Source organism: Trichogramma pretiosum, unplaced genomic scaffold (assembly GCF_000599845.2).
Source record: "Trichogramma pretiosum strain Unisexual culture from Peru unplaced genomic scaffold, Tpre_2.0 scaffold7, whole genome shotgun sequence".
Taxonomy (NCBI): Eukaryota; Metazoa; Arthropoda; class Insecta; order Hymenoptera; family Trichogrammatidae; genus Trichogramma; species Trichogramma pretiosum.
The window spans coordinates 1,553,864-1,578,247 of NW_019641639.1; the positions used below are offsets into that span (position 1 = coordinate 1,553,864).

The following is a 24,384-nucleotide window of genomic DNA, read 5'->3' on the forward strand; positions in this document are numbered from 1 at the left end:
TAACAATATTTCTATCCAATCGTTTGATTGTTATTGTTTTTTCTAAAATATTTCGATGGCTCGCATATAGAGGATAATCGTTACGGATGTCAATTACGGTACCGTAAGCATACAAACGTGATTATTAAAAGAGGTGTGAGCTCATGCTCAAAGGCTCCTTTCGAGTATCAATTAATGCGTCATTCACCGAATGCGCGCGACATAAGACGCGAATAATGCCACAGTCACGATCCATTTTATATATATATATCCGCAGCTTTCGTTTGCAGAAGCTTATGTACGTATCAAGGTTTTTTCGAGACTTTTTAATCCTCGCCGCGACAATAACAATTTTATTTTATATTATTTTTAAATTGACGCATCGAGCTTTTGGACAATTATAACGACCTATAACAATACTCGGGCATTCTCAAAAGTTGTTGTTTCTTCGCGCTCGAACAACAGTAAATTACCCCAGCAGCAGCACCGCTAATATATAATTCTCCATCGTTACTTCGAGTGCGTATTCTCGAGTATACTACAGCAGTCATCGATTGAATTCTTGGGAAAAAACACGCACTTATACTCGCGTGCGCGCGCGAGCTTACAAGGCATAACGAAAAGAAAAAAAGAGTATTTTTCCATCTAAAAACTGATCGAAAAATTATACGCGTAAAAATTATATCCGTACGAATGCCCGATCGATCGAATGCGAGAGCCAAGCACGCGGCAAAATGGAAGGGAAAAAATTACCAACGTATTAATCACTTTCTAGTTCGCGCGCGGGCGCCTCGTGTGTGTAATCACATCACGAGTAAACGACAGGGAAAGTGATATCTCGCGGGGTCTCTCTCGCGAATTCTCTTAAAATAATTTCTAATGCCTATAGATAGATTGGGCGCTAGCTGGCATTTAGCTGTATAGCAGCAGCAGCAACAGCAGTAATTATGTCTCGTTATGAGCGATCGGCTCTGGAGCTGTCAAAAGAAAAGCGCGCGACATCGCTCGATCGCCCGTCGCTATAGATTTAATTTCATTTTTGTTTATAAATACTACATCGCGACCGCGTAGGGATTTATATCAATATTATACCGAGATAATATTACTTACGGTTTATCGACTCGCGACGAGAGAATATATTATAATCGCGCTACAGTCGATGTATTTTTCGCGAAATTATGCTCGGGTGAAACTTTAGGACTCGCGCGTGAAGCGACGACAACACGGGGCAGACGAGAGAGAGAGAGAGAGAAAAATAATTCAACAACAAAGCGTAACGATACGAGAAAGTCCACTGCTGCTACACGCGGGGCTTTGACTTATATACACGTACATCGACGCGAGATGCCTGCAGAGATCGGTACGAGACGTCGACGTCGAATTGATGAAGTCCAGCGCAAGGTGGAATTTTCACAACGCGTATCCAGCAAAATATATGTACTCGACTAGGCTCGTCTAGAAGCGGCCTGGAAAAGCCAAGCGCCGACTTTTTTTTTATTACACATTTTTATGCGCGCCGGCTCAATTGCGTAAAAGCCTCCCGTGACGAATGGATGGAAGTGTGCATTAAAACGCGGCGCAGTCGTCGTCGTCGTCGTCGTGCAACTTATACACACAGGCAAGAACAACAAAAAAATAAATTAAAAAGGCCCGAGTAAAAAGCCGCTGACGAATAATAATTGTCTGACGACATCCGAAACAGTCGATAAATTATCGAGCTTTCGTGCGGCGCGCCGCAACGTTGACTGAAAAAATATCATGAAAATCGCGATAGTTCGGATCGTTTGAGCTGTTTTCTCGCGCCGCTTCATCAATATTCCGTATATATATATACAGGCGCTTGATTTTGTTTTCCGACTTTTTAAAGACTCTACTCTACCGTCGATATAGATGCCTCGTGGTATAAAGAAAAAGGAGGAAAAAAAGGCACGACAATATAAAACTTTCTTTCCGGTGTTCTAATCGATGCTGCATCTGTATATAAAATAGGATATATTATAAACTGCTATACAGCGAATTGATTAAAAAATTCGCGTGCGGGGATCCGTTCTCACGCGCTGTCGCTATCGCGTCAAAACCGATGACGTATGTGTCTCGAGAGTTGCTGTGCATACAGCGCAGCGAAGAGAGAAAATTGCCAAGTTTACAGTGAAATTTGCCTATTTACTCTCGATTTTATGAATAACAACAACAGGGCGATTATATGTGCGGCGAATATTTGCGATTTCACGATCGCAGGCGCGCGCAAGCTCACTCTGGGCTCACTTGGGGCCTTTGAACTTGTCGCTTGCGTGTATACGATTATAAGCATGGTGTGACGGAAGCGAAATTTTTAGCGCCGCTCGTGTGCAGTTCGATGATTCGTCGCAGAGATTGACAGATTCGATTTCCATGGTTGAAATGATTGACATTAATAGTGACCTTATTACTTAAAAATTACATTAAAATTTGTTTAATATATTACCGTTAATTATAATAAAAATAGTTAATAATTAAAAAGTCAATTTCTTAATACATTGATCGATAGTTATTTACTTCAGCGTTATGAATAATTTTTATTTCTCAAGTTACAGCTATTTATTGTTCAAATTCTCTATCAGAGATTTCTTTTCATAACAGCCCACGTTAAACTATCAATTTTCGGATTGAAAATCCGGGAAAAGGAGCACATTGACCTAACGATATCTTCAAGAATGACCAACTAAATTTTCAGTTCAGAGGCACAACATTGAACATTTCACAACCAACTACCTTAAATACTTTGTTCCTTCGCCACTAGGTGGCGAGTACCTTCACGTGTAAACTCGCAAGTGGTGAGCGAAGCGAATACAGAAGCACGATAGCGACCCCAAATGTGATTGAGAAAAGAAAGCAAATTAAGGAAACTAAACACTTGATTCAATTCGTAAAAACACGATCCATCATACGAATGTTCAATTTCGATGAAATCTATAACTCTATTAATCCATTTAACGTATTTACGTTACTTTCCGCAGCGTCGTCAAATTGTCGAAATTATTCCATCAAATCTGTGCCGATGCTGCAACAATCCTACCTTAATTTTGAGAAGATTAATTTGAAGAAAAGAAAAATAACGTCACGACTTAGCCCAGTTTATCGTTTGTTTTGATTCGTATATATATACGATTTGGGTAAGCGTGATTTTAGAAATCCGTAAACTTTTCACTGACCATTACGCTCTGTTACGAGATTCAAATATCATCGAATTACATATATACGAAAATTAATTTCACGCGTACACGAGTCCAAGTCGGTGATATCGCACACACGCGCGTATTATAATATACACGCGATTAAGTAATAATCGCTCGAGCCTCGATAAACCTCAAGCTTCTAATAATATATATCGAAAATCAATTTATGCAATGTTGTTGCGCTTCATTAGTCAATATGGAAGAAACACACACATTGCGTTACTCATTCCATCCGCGTGCGTTTCCCCCCTTTTTTTTTACTACTGCCACGAGTCGGGAAATTCTCGAGAGTTTTACAAATACGAAAAATCATGCGTACGTGTCTCTAAGTGCGTATGTGCGTCAACAAACCCACATTATATGTGCAAGTGGCGTAGCATAGCATCTATATATTTTTCCGGGTTAAAAGTACGCTCGCAAGCACGTATATAGCAAGCGAGAGAAAGCTGTATAATTATCCCTTCTCCATCGCAGGTGTGTGTGTGTGTGTGTTAGTGTCCGTGCGTGCGTACACGGAGCTGTGCGTAGATGAAAAATTCTTACGACGCGCGTTTTGTCCCTCCGATCAAAATCGATGGATCAAAACGTGCGAAGATATTAATTTTTTTACCAAAGATTTCCATTTCGTCTATCGTCACGTGTATAAAAGATTTTATTATACTTGAATCGTTTTAATGTTTCATGAGGTGTTCTCCGAACGATAAAAACAATACCTCCAATGCCGCATTGATTTTTCATCCGTCGCTTCAATTTTGAAACGCATTATTCGCGATCCTCGGAGAGAAATGGAATGTGTCGATCGCGAGACGCGCATTCGTCATCGTCGTTACCGAGACGCCTCCGAAAGTACGAGAGAAAACTATTCGCGCGATACGTATTAATACGTATGTACCACTGCCAGCGATGAGTAGCTTTCCTCTTCTATATGACTAACGCCGAGAGTCTGTATACTATACTGGACTTGGCCATAAATTCAATTTCACTCGGCGCTGCGAGTAACACTAATACAGCGTCACTAGCACCTGAAACTGCGCATTAAATGCATTCCCGCGTGCTTGGTGCATTCGGGGGAGGTACAAATCGTCCAAGTGTCGCAGAATTTTTTACTCTTTCCTTTATACAAGGCGTTTCGATAGCTCCGATGGCGCGCAACCACGCGTAGGTACGATGTCGCACGTAAGTTTAGCAAACACAATTTTTGCGCAAAATTTGCTCAACGCAACAGAGTCATGTGTGTGTGTGTGCATATCGAAGAAGAGTCTCGTTTCGAAAATCCTCCTTTTTTTTTCTAACTCGTGCGCGCGCGTTATGACATATCGTGTACTACCAAGCACGCACGTGATTCGACTCGTCGTATATTGACACAGCTATTTTTTGCGCGTGTAGTCCTTGAAAAGTGCCAAATACAGCGAGTACACACACGTATACAACTCGCGTGCAGCAATCTCGAGCTCGTTAATTAGCGCGATTCCAAAAATCGTCCGAAGGTTCCTCATTTGTACTCCGATCGATCATTGTTACGTTGCGCGCGGTATATTTCGTTTGTTGTAGCAAAAAAAAAAAAAAAAAAAAACGGACAGATTAGAAGCGGAGAGACGCGTTGCGCATCTCACAGCAGTAGGATACATACATACATAAACACAACAATAAAATAAATCGATGGTGCCATAACGCGGGACAGGGCGTACGTACAACTACTCGTTATAATGTATCGGATAACAAGCAGATATCTCCGCGCCTCCTAACAAGCTCGAAGGATTGTAAAATCGATCTTGCTCTTTTCTCTGGGCAGAGGCTAAAATCCGCAACGCTCGATTGCAGGCATAGAGTGTAACATCGACAAAAGTCCAATTCATTACACAATATGCGGTGCGATCGGTGAGCTCTGCCGAGTTTTTTGTATTCAAGTACCCTTGTTGTCGGCCGTTTGGAATTATTATCCTCGAGAGGCATCGAATTCTTACCTTTTAGCTACGGTATTGTGTTTTTCTATGTATTATTTTTGTGTAAAAAAACGGAGAAGAAGAAAAAGAGAATCATCAATGCGTAGACATATACACACACACAAGAAAGTATATAATCTCTTAACATTCCCACGAATCGCCTTTTGCGCGATGCCAAGCATTACCGATGACGCGATGCGCGGCCGCGCAGAGGCAGAGCAGCTATTTTATTTCGCCATTTTCAGCATTATTCTCATTATCATCCGTTGTCGTCGTATATGGTCGATTGAAATCTTACTCCTTATATATTTATATACACACACACACACACACACATAGACATAGACAGCGATGTACCCAGAGACGAACTGAGCATTAATCCTAAGCGTTACATTGTGTCGCAATTGTCCTTTCTGTGTGTGTGTATGTATCTATGTGCGGCTGCATCCACACATCCACTTAATTGATTGGGATTATATTATATATGCCACGTCCATGTGTGTATGTGTGCATTCGAAATGTGATGATATATAATACAGCGAAAGGATTTGTAATGTGTACGAGTCTGTGTGTGTGTGCCTTTTACGTAACTCGCAGAGTGCCGAGCGTCGCGACAGGACTCTCTGTACTCTGTGTATGTACTCGCTATATAAATGCTGTGTGGCCCTCACCGCATATATAGATATATAACAACACAACGCGTGATGAATATCTAAATTCGATGGCCAGTGCGCAGCGCCTATAATAGACAGGAACGATCTCTACTCTACTCGGGCTTGTGCTGTGCTGTTTATAATTGCGCAATGTATATCGGTATATACGGAGGTTCGAGATTAACATTGTTTCGAGGCGGAGCTGTAATGGGCATACGCTAGGGTCGATCGACTTTTCATCGGATTTTCATGCGAGATCGTCAGCGTTTCGAAATTATATATACGCACACCTCTCTTCGCGATATAGGATAATCACGAGTGTATGCAGGAATACCAACAAAAATAGCTTAGGCATGCAGATCTCGTCGTCGTCCTTATCAATATTACACGTACACACATAACACACACATTTCGTCGATCGATCAAATTGCACTATACCACTACCTGCTTCTCGCACGTGAGAGACAGACGATGACGTATTATACCTGTGTATCGCTGCTGCTGCTGCTGCTGATGTGTGTGTACGCGAGTGCAATTACAAAAATACATATACACGTACAGACGTGCAGTGCTACGAGTTTTTTGCGTTTACTTAAATAAATATCTCTCTCTCTCTCTCTTGGCGCGCGAGCTATTATAGACATCGAGTGCAACGTGTGTGTGTGTGTGTGCTTGCACGCCGCGCGATTATATGCACGCGCGCGCGGCGCACTGCACCGGCCTGGCCTGCAGTGTATATATAATATAATATACCTCATGGTATAAGGCTAAGGGGAAAAGAGATGCTGATACGCTGCACCGACGATTGCGCAATCGCATCATTCCATCCTATACGTGATACACAACAGTGAGTATAAGTGTACTTGTGTGTGTGTGTACATTAGAGAGACTCTTAGATTGATATTCAATGGTATATTATATTATGAATGTGTCTGCAACTGCCTGCTGCACGTGCTGCAGCGCTCGTATAGTATTCGCCCATATCGGATTTTAACGTCTTCGCGCGCGCGCGCGCGAAAAATTCGCGCCACGGCATCGTGTTGTTGTTGTCGTTGCTGTTGTTTCTGCGAGTATAAACAAAAAACGCATATGTTATACGTGTGTATGGATTCGATGCTCTGCACATGCGATGCGGGGACGATTTATACCGTAGTTGCACGTACGTTATGGTTTCGTTTATACAATCTTTGCGAAGCTTTTTTTCTTTCGTTAGCCTCGTGTTCCTTGCTTACACGTAAACCTGTGCGCGTATATGTACAGACGATCCAAATGTTTCAACTGCAGGTACTCGCGTCAGCGGTGCGAAATGCAAGCGCAAGGGAGAGAGATAGATAGATAGATAGAAATAATTTTTTGAGGTTTTACAACTATCGGAGCTATTTTATTGTATTGTATTTATTACAAGAAGCCTCGAGGCATGGAACATGATCGGCGTTATAATCGCTCGAGAATCGACGAGAGAGAGGAACAGATGTCAAAACGGAGCGAAATTACACTTTTAAAATCGCCGCCGCGTGCCCTATCGATCTAATATTATTATGAGAAATTCTAAAGCTCGCAAAGCCTTACGCGGCGATAAGCCATCACCGATACGAATTTCGACATTTCGCATTATGTATACCATTATAGTACGCGAAGTATATCACTGCCGTTTATATTGTGCAGACTTGTATCGTCGCTGTTTCTATTTATCGTTGCCTTTCTTCACTTTTCTTTTTCTCTCTTTTTTTTTGCTTATTTTCAAAGAAAAGAAAAGTGCCCGCGCGAATCAGCCCGAGAGTGACCCGTGCCACCGCCGCCGAGGCATTGTACACTGAGAAAAAAAATTCATTGATTCAATGAAACGTTTAATTGAATACAATCTATGAAATAATTTCATTGAAATAATCTTTTTTTATTTCATCCAACAAAATATTTAATTGTTTTTACCAAAGCTTCATGAAAACAATTAAATATTTTGTTGGGTGAATGAATTATTTCATAGATTGTATTCAATTAAATGTTTCATTGAATCAATGAATTTTTTTTCTCAGTGTAAATAATAAAAATACACGGAGGCAGTTGCTCCGCCGCTGTGCACTTTCCATTGCTGCCTCTCGAGCGGTATACGCGACGAGTTACGTCTCGGCTGAAAACTTCGCGTCGCATTATTGTATATATAGAAAAGATTTGTCGTTGTTATTTCTTCTCCTTTTTTTGTCGTCGTTGTTGTAGTCGCACTCCGAAGCCTTTAATAGGTGAAATCTCGAGTATATAGTACATATAGTACGGATGAAGAATGTGCAAAACGTTTTTCGCGCGCGAGAAGCATCGAAGCTGCCGCTGTATTACAGGCTGTTAAGATAAAAAAAAAAATTCGCTCGGGCATTTCCGTATCGTATATACGGTGCACACATTGGGAGGCCAATTATTACGTCGTTTATCCTCGCGCTGCGCACACTTTGTTTTCTACGATGATCGGAGAGTATATAGCGGCTGACTTCGAGAAGTTGACTTATGGAGTATTTTGAAATATATCGAACGACGTTGTACGGCGCGCAAGAACAACGAAAGAAGAGGAGGACGTCTCATTAAATATCATTAGAGCGTCGTTATTGGACCGAGCGCGCCGCGCGCATTACAATACATATTGTTGCATATAATGCATATAATCGGGAGCATACATATAGGCAAAGTGCACCCGTAATGCATAAAATATAAAATCAATCATCGCGAAAGAACCGCGCGCGGGCACGGCGAGGTAAAAAAAACCATCCTTTAATTGTCTTTAACGATGCAGGACTGTATTTTACGGCACAAGATATTCTAAACGAACTTTCGTAATCGACGCGTCGAGTTTTTTTTTCTTCTTCTTGCTCGTCTCTCTCTGCACTCGTCGTTGTGCACTTGTTATTATACACATACGTGAAATATGTATAACGACGCGGATTTTAAATGTACATTATATATGTAACGGCCCCGGAGTTGCTCCGCAGACGAGACGAGAGCGAAACTTTCGCATTCTTGGTAAAAGAAAGAAAAAAATTAAGAAGAAAATAATAATAAAAAAAAAGAGATGAAGGGAGCCCCTCGACTGGTGGCCGCTGCGCAACTCGAGCGAGTTGTAAATAACCGATTTCTCTATTATATACATACTCGCCGGCAGACGTTCGTATTTTCAATGCGTAATACGCGAGCTGTCGTCGATCGTCGTCGCGTTTCTTATACACAGCTTTAAATATCATGCATCCGAAATAATGTTGATGTATTTTTTTTTTTTCATATACTACTTCGGAACATCAAAATTTACGACTCGGTTATTAGTACGGCGAATTTATGTATATACACGGTGCAGTAATTCACTAGAAAAAAATTATTGCATACATATTATTATATTGCTTTGTCGGAGAAAAAAGGCAAGAAAAATAAGACGATTTTTCTTTGTTTTTTGAGGAAGATAATTGTATGCTTTAGTTGTCAATAAAATGTATGTATTTTTGGTCTCATCCGTGAAACGTTATAAACGAACAACCTTGTCGCCCTTCTCGCAAAAAAAAAAAATACCATACCGATCTTTGCGAGTCACGTACATAGCACTCGAGTCGTTCCTTGAAAATAACCGCTTTCTCTGTCTCTCTCTCTCTCTTTCTATTTTGCATTTGCGCACGCACAAACGCCGCATGCGCGTAGGTATGACGTTTTCTTTTTGCACCATTTATTGCCTCGCGAAAAACCGCAGCGCTACCTACCTACCTACATGCGGCACGCTTCGATACATTACAATATTTATGCGTGTACGAATGAGTTAATCTAGTTTTTCGGAGAAAGTGAATATATCCCGCACGTGTCGATATTTTATGCACGCGCCAACGCGGGCGATACATATCGGTGCGGCCTCGTGCGAACGAGAGTGAAACACACACACACACACACGCGCGCGCGCGAGGTGCTGCAAAAATTTCATTCAATTCCAAACTATGTACGAAGCGTGTGCGCTCAGTTTTCTCAAGCCACCGACCTCGCGCGGGTCCCGCGTGGTGTACGTATTTTTTTTCGATGTACGTATAAGCAATCCCGACACAATTGAAAAATGATGAACGTTATTAAATGTGGAACACGATCGTAATACCCTTATACATGCATACGTACACACAGCGCAGAACGTAACATTTTTCAATGCTTCCGATACGAATCGTAATAAGTTACATATTTTAAAATCGTGACTGTGATCCCGGGGGCTCTCTCGCTCTGCACCGCGCCGCAAGTTTCCATCCCCGATTTATCATTGTGCAAATGTGTACACAGCGTATGATATACGTATGCACGCGGAATCGTATAAACACAGTCGGAAAATTATAATAACACTTTGTCAATCTCGCAACTGAATCTCGATTTTACAATGATGAATAAATCTTCGGAATCGAGAGAGAGAGAGAGAGAGAGAGAGAGAGAGACCGAGAGATAAACTTACACGGATCGTCGTCGCCGCCGTCGCGTTTCGAAAACAGCAGCAGCAACAGGAGTAATAAGTAATATGTACTCGCCGATCTCTTGCCGATGATTATCAGCCACTGAGCGTACATACGTATGTATATCGCGTACGGCGCATACCGATTCCCCGGCCGATACATATTTTTCCCGATTTTTACAACGAATATTTCATCGGTACGAGTAATAAATCGATCGAGTTCTCGTCGGCGGCTCCTCCATGCCATATGATATACGTGAAAGTATATATTTTTATAATGTGTGTGTGTGTGTGTGTTTGTGTGTATAACGCACACACAAATTCGAATTAATGGCCATATTGTTATAATAAATTTGCCGTGCGATACATAATGAAGTCACTTTCATATTCGTCGACCATCATCATCTTCATCATCATCATCGTCTAAGATCTCCTCGAATCTTCTTTTTTCTCTCTTTCTTTTTATTCAATTATCCGACGAAAATACCCGCACCGCGGCATATATATATTAAGATTTAATGCAACGGCGGCGGCGGACGGACTTTCTATGCGGATTAATTTTGCGTTACTTCTTCGTCGATATGCGCGCGCCTCTTTTTTTTATTCTTACGAATATATATATTCTTTCGTTTCACTCGCGATTGAAGACCCACCATGAGCAGCAGCAGCAGCAGCAGCAGCAGCATTCAGAGCCTCTGCCGCTGCTGCAAGTGAGAGTTGAGAATTTTCCGTTTCGTGCCGCGCTCGCGACGTGCTATTATACACGCAGGCAGCAAGTACAACGACGTTAAATACCCGGACACTTAATTCGCGGGATATTAATAATAACGAGAGGAAAAGTGCCTTCTTTTTTTTTTCACTTCTTTTTTCTTCTCTCTCTCGGATCGTCGATGTGCCGACGTGTACACATACAGCCGATACGATGAAGCGTAAAGCGAAATTTCGCTTTCGAATTTACGTGCACGCATGATAATGATGATGGCGATGATGATGCACATGCGCGAGCCCGGCGCATTATCGAAATCGCCCGACGCGATGCTGCGCGCATTGTCCGAAAATGCAGAATAGCCGCGAGTTCGTTCGATGAATCATTGACGCAGAGGCCCGGAGATGAATTTTTTGTCGAGACGATGCCGAGATAATGCACTGAAATCCGAATTTACGTGGATTTTTAACATTACACTGGTACCCGAAATGATTCGCGGCAAATTTCACATTAATATATGGTCTGCAGCTCTTGTGCGTCGAATTAAGATTCACTTATAAAATAATTTGATTCGAGTAGTTTTTATACTTTGAAGCTAAATAAAGAAAGAGAAAAAAGAGGATGGATGTCAATAAAGTCTTCTGCAGTTCAGGTTTAACATCTTTGCCCTGAAAGCTACGTCTAAGAATATTTTTTTCATTCAAACTATTCGTGTAGTCGTACAATAAGCTCATTCGTGTGATTTACAGAAACTTAAAATTGTTCAATGGTTTTTCATATAGGAAAAAACAGCACATAATTCAAATCATTGAACTCGCAGATTATTAATTAAGCATAAATGTTTCAACGTTTTTGATCATTGCTTGATGACCAAAAATCACCATTAATCAACTTTTTTCAGTCGATTTTTCATTAAAATGTTTAAAAGTTCGTTAAAATTCGTTAAAATTGGGTTTCAAATATCTGATGCATTTTAAATGATTTAAAAGTGACAATTGAATTCTTTCAAAATAATGAAGACCAGTTTTCAACCACTATAAATACGATAATATCAATTCATACACTTGCCACAAGATGGCGAGTACATTTATCTGTAAATCTGCAAGTGGTAAAGTCAAAATAATTGTATAAGTCGCATAATTAGCAAGCACTATTCTAAGTATCTATCTTTTCTATTATATAAATTTTATCTTTTTATTTTCAATTTTCCTTGCACAGTCATAATAAAGGGGTCAAAACAAATTTTAAAAAGCCTGCATCCCCTAGCCTTGTCGCTCCACCGGCTAAGAAAATCCTGTACCGAGCCACCGGACTATTTGTCCCCGTAAACGCCCAAGCTCGTGAATTGCCATATCGGAGCTTTCGACACATCGGACGAAATCATCCGGTGTCTCTCCTATAGGATACAAAGTCAATTGTATAGCTTTGAAAACAAACTTGTAATTGCGACGAGCATACATCCGGAACTGGCGCGAGTATATAATGTATATTGTAACACATTGAATCATCTTCTGCGGCGCGAGGATATATGTACCGTGTACGTATACCTCGAAAACTTTCCCTCGCGCTGCGCCAAGCTCACAAACTCGTGAATGGGGATCACTTGCTCTCTCGCGCGCACTCCTTTTTATTTTTTTCGCGTCTTTACACTTCGAAGTAACGAGTTCGTAATAAATACGCGTACGCGTTTTTTTTTACATAACTTCGACAAAGGGTATACCCAAATAATTGTGCCTCGCTGAAGATCGGTCAAACAAATGGGTACATACGTATATACTTTTTTTCGTTGGGAGGGGGGTTAATGTAGTGAAATCTCGGTATAAGGTTGTAATTCCTCGCAAAGTTGACCCACACACACACACACAAACACGAGTATGTATATAATATACACGTGTAGTAAATAATATGCCGAGAACTCACGCTCACTTTCCTCGGCCTGCGCCGCCGCAGCACAGGTTCTTCTTTTTCTTTTGTGGGTCAGACCTTTAACGCAGCACGCGCGTCGTGTGTACACGTCGTCGCTCTTCTCTTTTGTGAGCTACGACGATGATTACAAAAAAGGTACATATTGAATGAGTTTCTTTTTTTTTTCTTTTTGTTTCGTCTGCGTTCTGCAGGATGCAGAGGCAGCAACAGGTGTGTATACGATCGTCGTTTTCGGAACTTGTCGACTATTGCGAAATCTTTTCTCAAGTTCATTATTTAATCTTAAAATTATGACACGAACGCGATATCTATTATTTAGGAAAAAAAAGTCGCAATCACGAGAACGATTATGATATTCTCCCTTTTATCTGGACATTAACTCTCGGGAGGCAGCTATACGCGCGGCGTTATACAACCGGAAAAAAAGGAAAAAAGATGGATGCATGAGCGCAAAAGACGTAGTCTTTCTCTCTCCGCGTGCGCATATAGCCTCTCGTAAAAATGCGCCTTTTATTGGCCACTCGTCGTCGTCCCGTCAGCCCGCTGCTATATAATGTAATAATAAGAAAGACAGAGAGAGAGAGAGCAGGCCGTTAACCTGCGCACAGTTGCAATTCGCATTATCTACATTTTTCACGATAGCCGTTCACGATTATAACGTACTATATATACTTTCGAGCTGAAAAAGTATTACGCAAAGGAGCGAGAGGGAGAGAGGAAAAAAGTAGCTGCTAGGGGGCCGTGATCGTAATCCGGGACACATCGTTTTGGCAGGTAAGTAGCACGATTTGGCGGAAAATCGTAGCCGAAGCTCTTATAAGTATAAACGCGCGGATGTAATATAAAAGAATAGCAAGTGGAGAAGAACGCAAAATGAAATATCAAGATTTCCCGATGAAACCGACCAGCGGAATAAATCAACGTCGCGGAATTATCGTACACTGCTAACCGCGTAATTTCCTCCGGGACGCGATGCAGCCCGCATCTACATCCTTGCCGCATTTTTATATAAACGAAAAAACCATAATAATGGCGCTGCGTTATCGTTTACCGATTTGCGAAGATATTGTACGAACCGATTTCGAAGGAAGAAGGAAAAAAAAAGAAGAAGAAGCCGTATCATCGACCCACATTCCGATATTGTAAGCTCTAAATGTGCGTAAATTGAAAAACCGCGGCACCGCGAAAAACAGCTATAACGTCAACAACCGATTCGATCGTTAAAGTACGAGCGCGGGCACGATCGAATTATAATAATATAATATACAAAATCGTGGAATCTGTACTTTTTTTTTTGTAGTCGTCGTTGTCGTTGTTGTGCACATTTTGACGGCATCGGGCCGTAGTAGATTTGTCGTCGGTCGTCGTCGTCGTCACGCTCTGTATGCAGGAATTTCGCGGTTGGTTTTCTCGTACCGTATGCGCACGGCGCTCAGCTGCAATTCGTATGATATCGCGTGTGCAGAGGTATAACCTTCCGTCACGATCTTCTCTTATATTATACGTTTGGAGCTGCTGCTCGTCATCCTGCGACGACGACGACACAAATTTTATAAGCCGATGGATCTCTAGCACACGCAGTGTGCCACACACACACACACACACACACACACACACACACACACACACACACAAGTAGTAGAGGAAGATCAGTACACATGTCAAGGTATTGTACATACACGTAGCGTATCTAGGAGACGTTTTGAACTCACTGAAATGCAAATCGCAGGTATACCGAGACCTCCAACTGCGCATGAATGTGTGTATGTGAATTTCTTTCGACAAGTCCCTCGCGCTCGAGCTTTGATCTTGCTATATGCATGCATGTGTGTGTGTGCGCGCGCGCGCTGAAAAGTTGATATAGACTCTCTCAATGACACACAATGGCACGTGTGTGTAGGTACGTTATGATGTGTGTAACATGTCACATATAATACGGTTGTTGTTATGTTTGCATGAGTAAGTAACCCCCGCGGTAGGAGCAAAAAGAGAAGAGAGAAAAAAATGGATCGCTGTGTGTCGCCCGCGCGCGTGTGTATTGTAATGTCACAATATAATAACACAACAATCGAGGAGAAAGTAGCATAATATGCACGCGTGGTGCCACGGCGACGAAAAGTGCATACGCGCACGCGTGTTATATAGGTACGAAGTTTTTGTAAATAAGGCGACGACGAGTGTGCGCGAGCCCGAGCCGTGATTCAATTGTTTAATTGTTCAGAACGCGAAATTATAGGTATACGAGGCGCGCAATTATAATATCAAAATCCGCCGCGTCGCTGCTCCTCTCGTGCGTATTCGAAATCTGCTGCGCAGTGGTGTGGGGGGGAACGACGGCAAATTGAAAAATTCGACGAATTTCCCACGAGAGTGTGCAGCGTGTATCCGTCGTCGTTCCGGAAGTCCGTATCTAAAAACGTACATCAATAGGATTCTAATCGTCATCGGTTTCTTCCTCTACTTTTAACTTTTGTATACGTCGTCTGTATAACAACAAAACGATACGTACATTATGTTTTCGAGCGTGTACCATTGTCATAAATGGGAAAATTTGCGCTCGAATGTCAACGCGTAAAATATACAGCGATATTTTGCGAGATTATGATTATGCGAAAATATCTCAGGATTGTCTCTCTTTCTCTCGATTGCTTTCACCCTATACACACCCGAGTGTATCGCGTGTATCGATGTTCCTTCTTCTTTTTTTTTTTTTTTTTGTCGTCTTCTCTCTTCGAAAGTTCAATTTTCCATACATATATCCAAGAGACGATGATACATTGTGTACGAGATATTCGCAATTAATTGTCGAATTCAATGCATATTACGTGACAAGACGAATCGAGCGTGTATGTAATCGAACGTCGATAGATCCCATTAACAGATTGTCCAGATTTGTGTATAATTGATGTGTTCGATCGGCGGCGCATGGGTTTGTAATATGTATGTAAGCGGGAGATGATCGAGCGGCGGACAACGCTCGAAAAAAAAGAAGAAATATTCACTTCTCGCGGGGCTGCTGCTGATTTTTCTCTTTTTACCAAACGTACATACATATACGAGGTAAATAACAATCGTCTGGGAAATCAGCAGAAAATCGAGAGAAATTAGTTACTTAATGGTTGAATAATCGTCGAATCACGTATTGTTGTATAATCCGTTTTTCAACAGAGCCTCTCCACTCGCGCGCGCGCGATGTTTGATTTTATGGATTCGCGCGCAATTTTAATAGGAAAAAAAAACAGACTCGCGCCGGCCTGGCCGCCTCTCTTCTTGATATTTTCTGTATGCGCGCACAAACGAGCTTTTCTCTCTCGATGAATTGAAACGCGATGATCGCGAGATATATACAGTTACACACTCACACATACACACACAACACACGTGTGGAGCTATTCACTTTTCTGAATAGACTGTTAATTTGTGGTTTAGGCCAGATAGTAGCAAAAAGAATTATTTGTTAACGTTGGAAAATTATGGCGTAGATTTCGTTACTATACACGGACTTTTTATTGGTGCTTCAAAAATACGCATAAGGCCATTTTTGGATCTATTTAGATGTTTGTTCAAACGCACATCTAAGCCAACAGAATCAGTTTACCTGAAATCTTTACTAGGAATTGGTTTCACTGTACCCGATATAATATCACTGCTTAGAAAATCTGGGCTGAATGCTATTAGGAACTTTATGAATCTGTATCATCTTTTCTTCAATGAAAAAAGGACAAATGATGAAGTATACTGAAGTTTTGACCCAAAACAAAGTCGATATTGGGTCGTTTGTTGGAGGTTTAAATGTGAAAAATAAAAATAAATTAGTGGACATCTTCAAAAGTGCATATGAATTATATTATGATGAAAATGGAGTGAAAATTGACGTAGTGGTAAATGATGAATGTGTATTAAATATAGAGGAAGAATAAAACATTGAATGTAAAAGTAAAATACGCAGAATGTAATATAAAAAAGTTTATATTTTTTTATAATTAACTCATAAATGTATATGATCAGAGCGCGATAACTCTTATGTAATGGGAACGAAGGTTTTGTACGAATTGTCGAGAGAAACAATTAATTTTATTTTTTCTTTGAAATTGAATGTAATAAAACCTTACTTGTTGCAATTAATTAAAAGACTCAATTGTACAATGACGCTCAATCAAAGTATTTTATTTAATCTTTGTACTATATATTAAGATTAGGGTGGTCACTATTTCCTGAATTGCTTAGATCCTAGCTCTCAACTCTTTGATCACTTGTATGTCCTAAAATCATCAACTAAACAAATAATAGCATATTGCTGATCGTTTGTGTTAAATAGATCTCGTAAGCAAGGGAAAATGAAGCATTTAATAAACTGTGTGATTTTCCAGAACAAAATATATCTAAAGATGAGACGGTTGATTATAGGCTAAATTTTTTTTTCGATAAAGAAAGTTTTTGAAAGAAAACAATTATTCGAAAACAATAAGATAATATTTAGAAAAAATTTATATCGATCCTGCTGAGTCACTGTACATTAAAAATGAATCAATTAGCATAATGTGAACGAATATTTTGAAAATAATTAAAACAATATTTTACTCTAATATTGAATTCAAATTTTTGTGATGGTGTAATATCGTCCTCGATAAATGTCCAATTCGAACTTCTGGCCAGCACAAATTGTAAAAGTTAACGATGATTTTAAACATGCACAATTTTTTCGTTACAAAGCATACATAAATGATAAAAATCAATTGGCTTAGAGTGCGCAAAGTGACACCAGCGTCGTAACGTAGGACATAGCCGTATTGATGATCTAAAATAAATGCATTCGACATTCAGAAAAGAAGTTAATAAAAACGATCGTGTTCGTGTGTCGATTGGGACTCACAGTGCTAGCTGTCTCGAAATGAAGAGGCACTGTGGGCCCAATCGTCATGTAACAAGGTTCGGCTGCTCTGGTCATCATCAAAATCAATAATCTTCTAGTTCTCACTGGATACTCGTACCATTTGCTGGTGTAGCTATGGAACAAAATTTATCACTTGTTCTCTAATATAATCGTAATTTAAAAAAAAAAGTATAAAATACCACTTGAAATATATGTCGTTACTGGCATCGATCAGCAGTTGGCTTGGGTAACAGATTACAAGCACCAAAATTAATATCATTACGAAAGCCACTGCCATTTTAGTAGCGCTACTGGCATCGTAAGAAATTTCAACGACTGCCTGTCGCGAGGGAAAAGTAAATAAATGATAATACGCTGGATTTTTTTCACGAGAAAAGTATTTTTAATTAACATTAAACTTACCATAGATCCCGATAAACTCAAGAGATTCAAGAGGACTATGATAGAAATAAAAAACTTGGGGCTACAAGTATCGTTCAACGTCTGAGAAAAACTGAAAAATGAAATTTAATTTGTTACTTCTATTTTAAAATAAAACTTTAGGTTAATTTTATATGTCATTCATTACTCCAAGCATATTTGATGACGTTTAATCAATCCGATAACAGTTCGGTGCACGTAAACGTTCATTTTTCGTTTCGAGCTTGAGCTTTCATCAGAAACATTTATTTCGCCAAGTTTTTCAAAAACGTGTCTACAATACAAAAAAACTATCGTTGAATTTTTGAAATTTTACAAAACTCGAAATAAATCAATAACGATAGACTCAAACCCAATCCATATGATCTTGCCCATGACGTAGGTAATGCAAGACGTGTAGGCCAAATCCAACGCACTGACTATCAGCATAATCAGAATCACCATGTGAATGAGAAAAATGAGAATATGGTAAAAGTATTTGTCCTGATCGACGAAGAGCTCGACGTGAGCGCAGAGGCTCCTCTTGAGGGTCATGTTTTCCGGCAAGTAAGGATTGAGCACGTACGGTAAAACCACCGGGACCAGTACATAACCCAAGAGGGATGGTAGCACGAAGCCAAAGTGTATCAGTATCAGGCGAGATCCTCGCTCGCACACCACCTTCATGGTGTTCTTCTCTTCCGGATCTTTGATGCCAAGCCAATCGATCGTCACGGACTCGCACATTCTGTAAAGCTTAATTAAGTATAAAAAATTTTTTTTCATCAACCCTTGTGTGGATTGTATTTATTCTCACTAGGTTTTCCGAGTATATCGTTTGCAAATAAACGCACCACACGCCCACCAAAGTGATGAGTTGAAAAGCGAGCTCTGCCAGCATCGGTGGGTATATTTCGTTTATGGAAAATTCTTTGTAAGCTCTGGCGCACTGCAAATTATTTCTTCATTTTATATAAAATTAAGCTTTTTTTAATTCAATTACCGTTATGGCGATGGAAAAAAGAAAGCTCGCGTGCATAATGAATCTTCCAGATTTCTTAATTACTATTGGTTGCACCGGACACAAAAACACAAACTTCAAAAATTTCTTTAGCCAGTAAAATTGATTTTCCTCAAAGTCTAGTTGTCTCGAAAGCTCTGCTAACTCAGCTCGTGTCGTTTGTGTGGCCATGGTAATAAAAACGAGGTACGAAGAATATTTCAATGAAAATGCAACATTACTCCATAGCTTGGAAAAATTGCGTTTTTCTCTTTCTTACAATATTGATTTTAATGCTGAGTCCTAAAGTTGAATAAATATTTCTTCTACGATGAAACTTGATTAAATACAGTAATATAAAAAAATGAGGAAATCCGCAATACATTTGTTTTTTGATAAAAAATATTGAAACTCGCAAAATGTTTATGCGATTTCTTGAATTTGAGCACAAACCTTCTAACACGAGTAATAAATATAAAATTTTATGTACGGCCACATTTTATTTACAAAGTTTGTGATGAATATTTTAGTTTTGGTCAATGCAATGAAAAATTCATTATCAACGATATGTATTTTTTATCTTGTCAATAAGTATTTACTTTTTCATGAATGAAAAATAGAAAAACAATTCACAACTTTTATTTAAGCCAAATATTTAACTAAATAAAAACTGATTTTTAACAATTATTTTAAATGTTCTACATTATCCCAAACGATTGTTTCTATTTTATACAATAATAATGTCAAAACCTCAAGAGGAAACTTCTCCACATGAGTGACTAAAAATCTATTTTTTTCTCTAATAAATTTTCAAAACTCACCTCCCAACCATTTTAAAATTACGAGAATCCATAATTTAATGCAAATTTTACCATCTTTCCGATCCTGACATCAGAATTGATTTTGCTACGGTATTTCGGAATCAGTACCAACTATGTGTCGGTAAACGTGGTTTTCGCGTAATTCGTGGCCGTTTGATAGGATTTTAGCTCTATGCTTTTTTCAAAATCAAAAAAAGCACGTATTTCTGATAGCTGCGCGCACCGCACATGTGGTCTCACTGCTTAGCACGTGTTCGGCCGATGCCGGCTGCAGCATAAGTCAAAGAATGTAAACACACATACAAAGCTCAGTGATTATAATAGTGCAACATCAGTTTCTAATTGAATTTTTCTTGCGAACTTTACCATATTTGGATGTACCATGATAATGGAGAAAATATTGAAAGTGACCAGAGTGTAAACGCATGTAATAGCAGCCAATTCACCATCATGTTCAAGAAAAGCAGAAAAAGGTAACGTATCGATTACGTTGAGAAGGACGAAGCCACCAATCCCAAACAATCTTGCTTAGATGCTGAAAATGAAGTTGCAACATTCCAAAACGACAATCTACTAAAATTGCAGTATGAAGCTGAAAGCCTCATGCCACCCTCGGGGAGTATTGACTATCTGTGCAGAAAAAGTATTGCTGTACATGTACAAACTTGACGTCTCGACTTGATGCTATCTCAAGAGACGAGTCGAAAAGAAAAAGTTGGATGGAATTGGATTGACATTGGACAACAACGATAACGACAAGGAGAAAAAATAAGCAGGGAGATTTTTCCAATGTTTACCTTATAGCTTGATCGATTGAAACTTGTGAAATTGATAATTCGCGATGGAAAAAAGGCGCGGCTATAATACGAAAAGCTCGATTATCGATCTTTTGCTATGTGATGTACAAAAATAAAAGGAGATTATTAGGCCGTTTACGTTACACGTGTATTATAAACACACATCGACGGTAGAGTATATATAACTCGAGCACGTGACACGACTCGTCAGCTGTGGTTCTCGCAAAATTGTTATTACGAGGTCACTCGCGATATGCATACATACATAGGGACGTACACAGATACACGCACGTAAAGTCCGGGAGGCTCATCGCAAGGAATACCAAATAACGAATCTACTTACGTGCGCGCGGAACGAGGATTTCGTGTCAACGACCCAAAATTATAATATTATTATAACGCGGGGAATGTAAAACTTTCGTCGACGGCTTTTGCTCGAGTGTCAAGTTTATGCGATGAGACATTTATAAATTTAAAATGGATTAGAATTTGATCGTAATCATTTATGATTGGTGATAACATTTGTAAAAATAAAAAAAAATAATTGTATAGGTCGAGGTAGAACCATTTTCACAGCATCGTGTCACTTTTTTCATCGAATTTTTATTGTAATAAGTCATGAGCGCTGAAATTCAAGCAACAATTTGACACGCACTTGCCTCAAAAATTGCACGATCGGTAGCAGATCCGAAGTCGAGCGTCGACGCCTGCATCGCTGCTCCGATCGGGCGGTACAACTGCTGCGATCTGTTGTTCGCTGCTCGCGGCTCGAAGGAAAACTGATGTACCAACGAACGATGAGAAGTTAATTGTGCGATCGTTGATGCTGTTGTATAATCAAAAGAAAATGTTTTGTAAATCTTTACTAGAGATATTATTATAATTAATCAAAAAAAATCACCATTGACGATACAAACTACTTTATTCTAAATCGGTAAAATATTAAAAGCAAACATGCGATAATTGACGTCAATAGTTGGAAATTTCAGACATTATGTCAAAATGGGTTTTCACGTGCTCGATGACACGACGCGGGAAAGAAATGTCACTCGCCGGTATTATGGTTGTACTATGCAAGCTGCAAGCATCGCGCAAACTCAGTGGGTATCACATTTGTCAAAAAAATTGTAAAATATGGAGCCGATGTCAATGCCATAGATGATAATGGAGATTCACCTCTTCACTTAGCTGTATTCAACAATAATTTGCATGTGGTTAAGGCCCTATTAAAACGCGGAGCCGATGTACAAAGTGTTAACTTCTCCAAGTTTGATTATGAATACGAGACATCCTACCTATGGTTTGACGAAATAATAACATTTCTTTTAATCCTAAATAGCTTGATTGAAAAAGGATATAAAATGAATGAATCAAGCTGTTTGACAGTATTGACAATTTTGGTCGATGAAGTTATTCTTAGTATACCCAGCGATGCACGGAATGATAGTCTACTCGTTGGTAAGATTCAATGAATTAAACTGTAGGATTCGTATAACTAATGCAGTTCATATTTTCACAGGTTCTCTGACCCATCTTCGTTCATTTCTGGCGTATGTCAAAAATAGTGATAATGGTGCTGATCAGTTTGGGAGTTATGAAAAAAAAAATTTGTTTTCGGTGTATAATTAGAGCTCACCCTGGCAGTCGAGCTCTGTGAGCGACCTCTATCAGTTCTATCGTACTCAGGGACATGTTCGCGCGGCAAACTGCTCGTACGCCTCGAATCGACGACGACAAAATCGAGCCACTTGCAACGTCGCTCCGCCCATCGCTTCTCGATCTCGATATTCTACGAGAACTCAAATTCTTTCCCTTTCCCCCATGGTCTAAATTTTAACGGTTTGGTACGTTAAAATAATATGAATGATGATTACAGGGGATACGTGTCATTTTTTCGGACGTTGCTCGCAACGAACGATGCAATACCGATCGTGCGCGTGTACTGCTATCGATACACCAACGCATCAATTTTTTACCAGACATTAACGAAACTAATCAACGCATGAATTTCATATTCAAAAGCCGAAATCAAAAACCCCCGTACGATCGACGTTCACATACAAACACACACTCGGTGATGTTAGCCCCTCTCTCGCCGCAAGTCTCGCGAGCTCAACAGCACGGCTCACCGAGACAGACATCCGACTCGTCACTCACGCTCAGACTAGCGACAGCAACGGTCCCCACCTGCTGAAACCAAATCAACGCAAATCGACGCACACGCGTACTCATCAAGTTTACTCAAATTTGTCATTTTTTTGTTCGAACAAGATGGTTCACCAAACTGCCTGCGCCAAGATCGTGGACGAGGAAGCGGACGAGTCCCCGCGCGAGCTCGCCAACCAGCAGCGGCTGGAAGCGCAGGAAATCGATTCCGCCGAAAGCTCCAACAACGTCGTCGGGGACGCAGACATCACCGGCATCGGCGGCGTCCATCGCTCCAAGCAGGCCGGCGAGGCCGCGGCACAGCAGCAGCAGCGGAGCGACACCCTCCCCAGGATCAGCAACGTCGTGCCGGAGCTCGACCTGGTGAACGCCCGCGACCATCAGGGCCGCACCCCGCTCTACCTGGCTGCGCAGTCGCGCGACCTCGACAACGTCCGTCTGCTGCTGGAGCACGGCGCCGACCCCAAGATCCGCACGGCCGACGGCAGCTCTGTGCTGCTGGGCGTCTTCGACGAGTCCCTCCTCGACTCGATCCAGCAAAAGGAGGGCAAGGACGAGGCCTGCCGGCGTGTGCTCGTCAAGCTGCTGGACGCCGGCGCGCCAATGAACAGCGTCGACTCGCGAGGCCGCAACGTCCTCCATCTGGCCGCCGAGCTGAAACTCGAGGAGAGCCTCAAGCTGCTGCTCGACCGACGCGGCTCCGAGCTCGACCTCGAGGCCAAGGACCACGAGGGTCGTACTGCACTGCACGTCGCCGCCCAGACCCGCAACAAGAACATCGTCGATCTGCTGCTCGCCGCGGGGGCCAACGTCGAGAGCTACACGCACGAGCACAAGTCGGTCCTGCACTCGCTGCTCGACGAGAGCATCGAGAGGCCCGAGGAGAAGGAGGAGGTCAACGGGATCTTCGACAAGCTCGTCAAGGCGGGCGCTCAGGTCACCGGCCTGGACAAGCGCCGCCAGAGTCTGCTGCATCTGGCCGCGGAGCATGACTGCAAGGACATCTTCCAGAAGCTGCTGCCCGAGTTCGCCGACTACAGCGGCATCACCACCTGGGGCTGTACGGCCATCCACACGCTGCTCTGCAGCATCGACGAGAACGACGGCGAGGGCAAGCGATCCAAGGAGGAGCTCGACCATTGCTCGACGACGGCGCTCGACGGTGACGACGACGACGATGTCACCCCCCCAGCAGCGGCAGCCGACGAGAAGAAGAAAATCGAGCCCAAGAGCTACGACGAGCTGCTCAAGGACGTCTTCGAGAAGGACCAGAGGGTCGCCTTCGTCAAGGACGACGAGGGTCGACTGCCGATACACCTCGCGGCCAAGTACAAGCACCCCAAGACCCTGGAGCTCATCTTGAAAAATTACGCCAAGGAGCAGACGACGAGTAGCGAGCAGCAGCCAACATCGCCGTCTAAGCAATGAGTCTCGTGTT

At 41.3% G+C, this 24,384-nt stretch overlaps 2 protein-coding genes across 2 annotated transcripts; one reads left to right on the forward strand and one right to left on the reverse strand.

Moving 5' to 3' along the window:
- Positions 1 to 17,610: 17,610 nt before the first annotated feature.
- Positions 17,611 to 18,909, reverse strand: LOC106656869 (odorant receptor 49a-like). Its single transcript, XM_023459584.1, has 6 exons — positions 18,536 to 18,909; positions 18,332 to 18,457; positions 18,166 to 18,256; positions 17,943 to 18,082; positions 17,743 to 17,875; positions 17,611 to 17,667 (listed from the first exon to the last, which is right to left on the reverse strand). Exons 1-6 carry the CDS (start codon positions 18,907 to 18,909, stop codon positions 17,611 to 17,613), a joined length of 921 nt encoding a protein of 306 aa, XP_023315352.1.
- Positions 18,910 to 23,051: 4,142 nt separating this feature from the next.
- Positions 23,052 to 24,374, forward strand: LOC106656870 (serine/threonine-protein phosphatase 6 regulatory ankyrin repeat subunit B-like). The gene has a single exon (XM_023459585.1). The coding sequence runs from the start codon at positions 23,052 to 23,054 to the stop codon at positions 24,372 to 24,374; it is 1,323 nt and encodes a 440-aa protein (XP_023315353.1).
- The last annotated feature ends 10 nt before the right edge of the window (positions 24,375 to 24,384 follow it).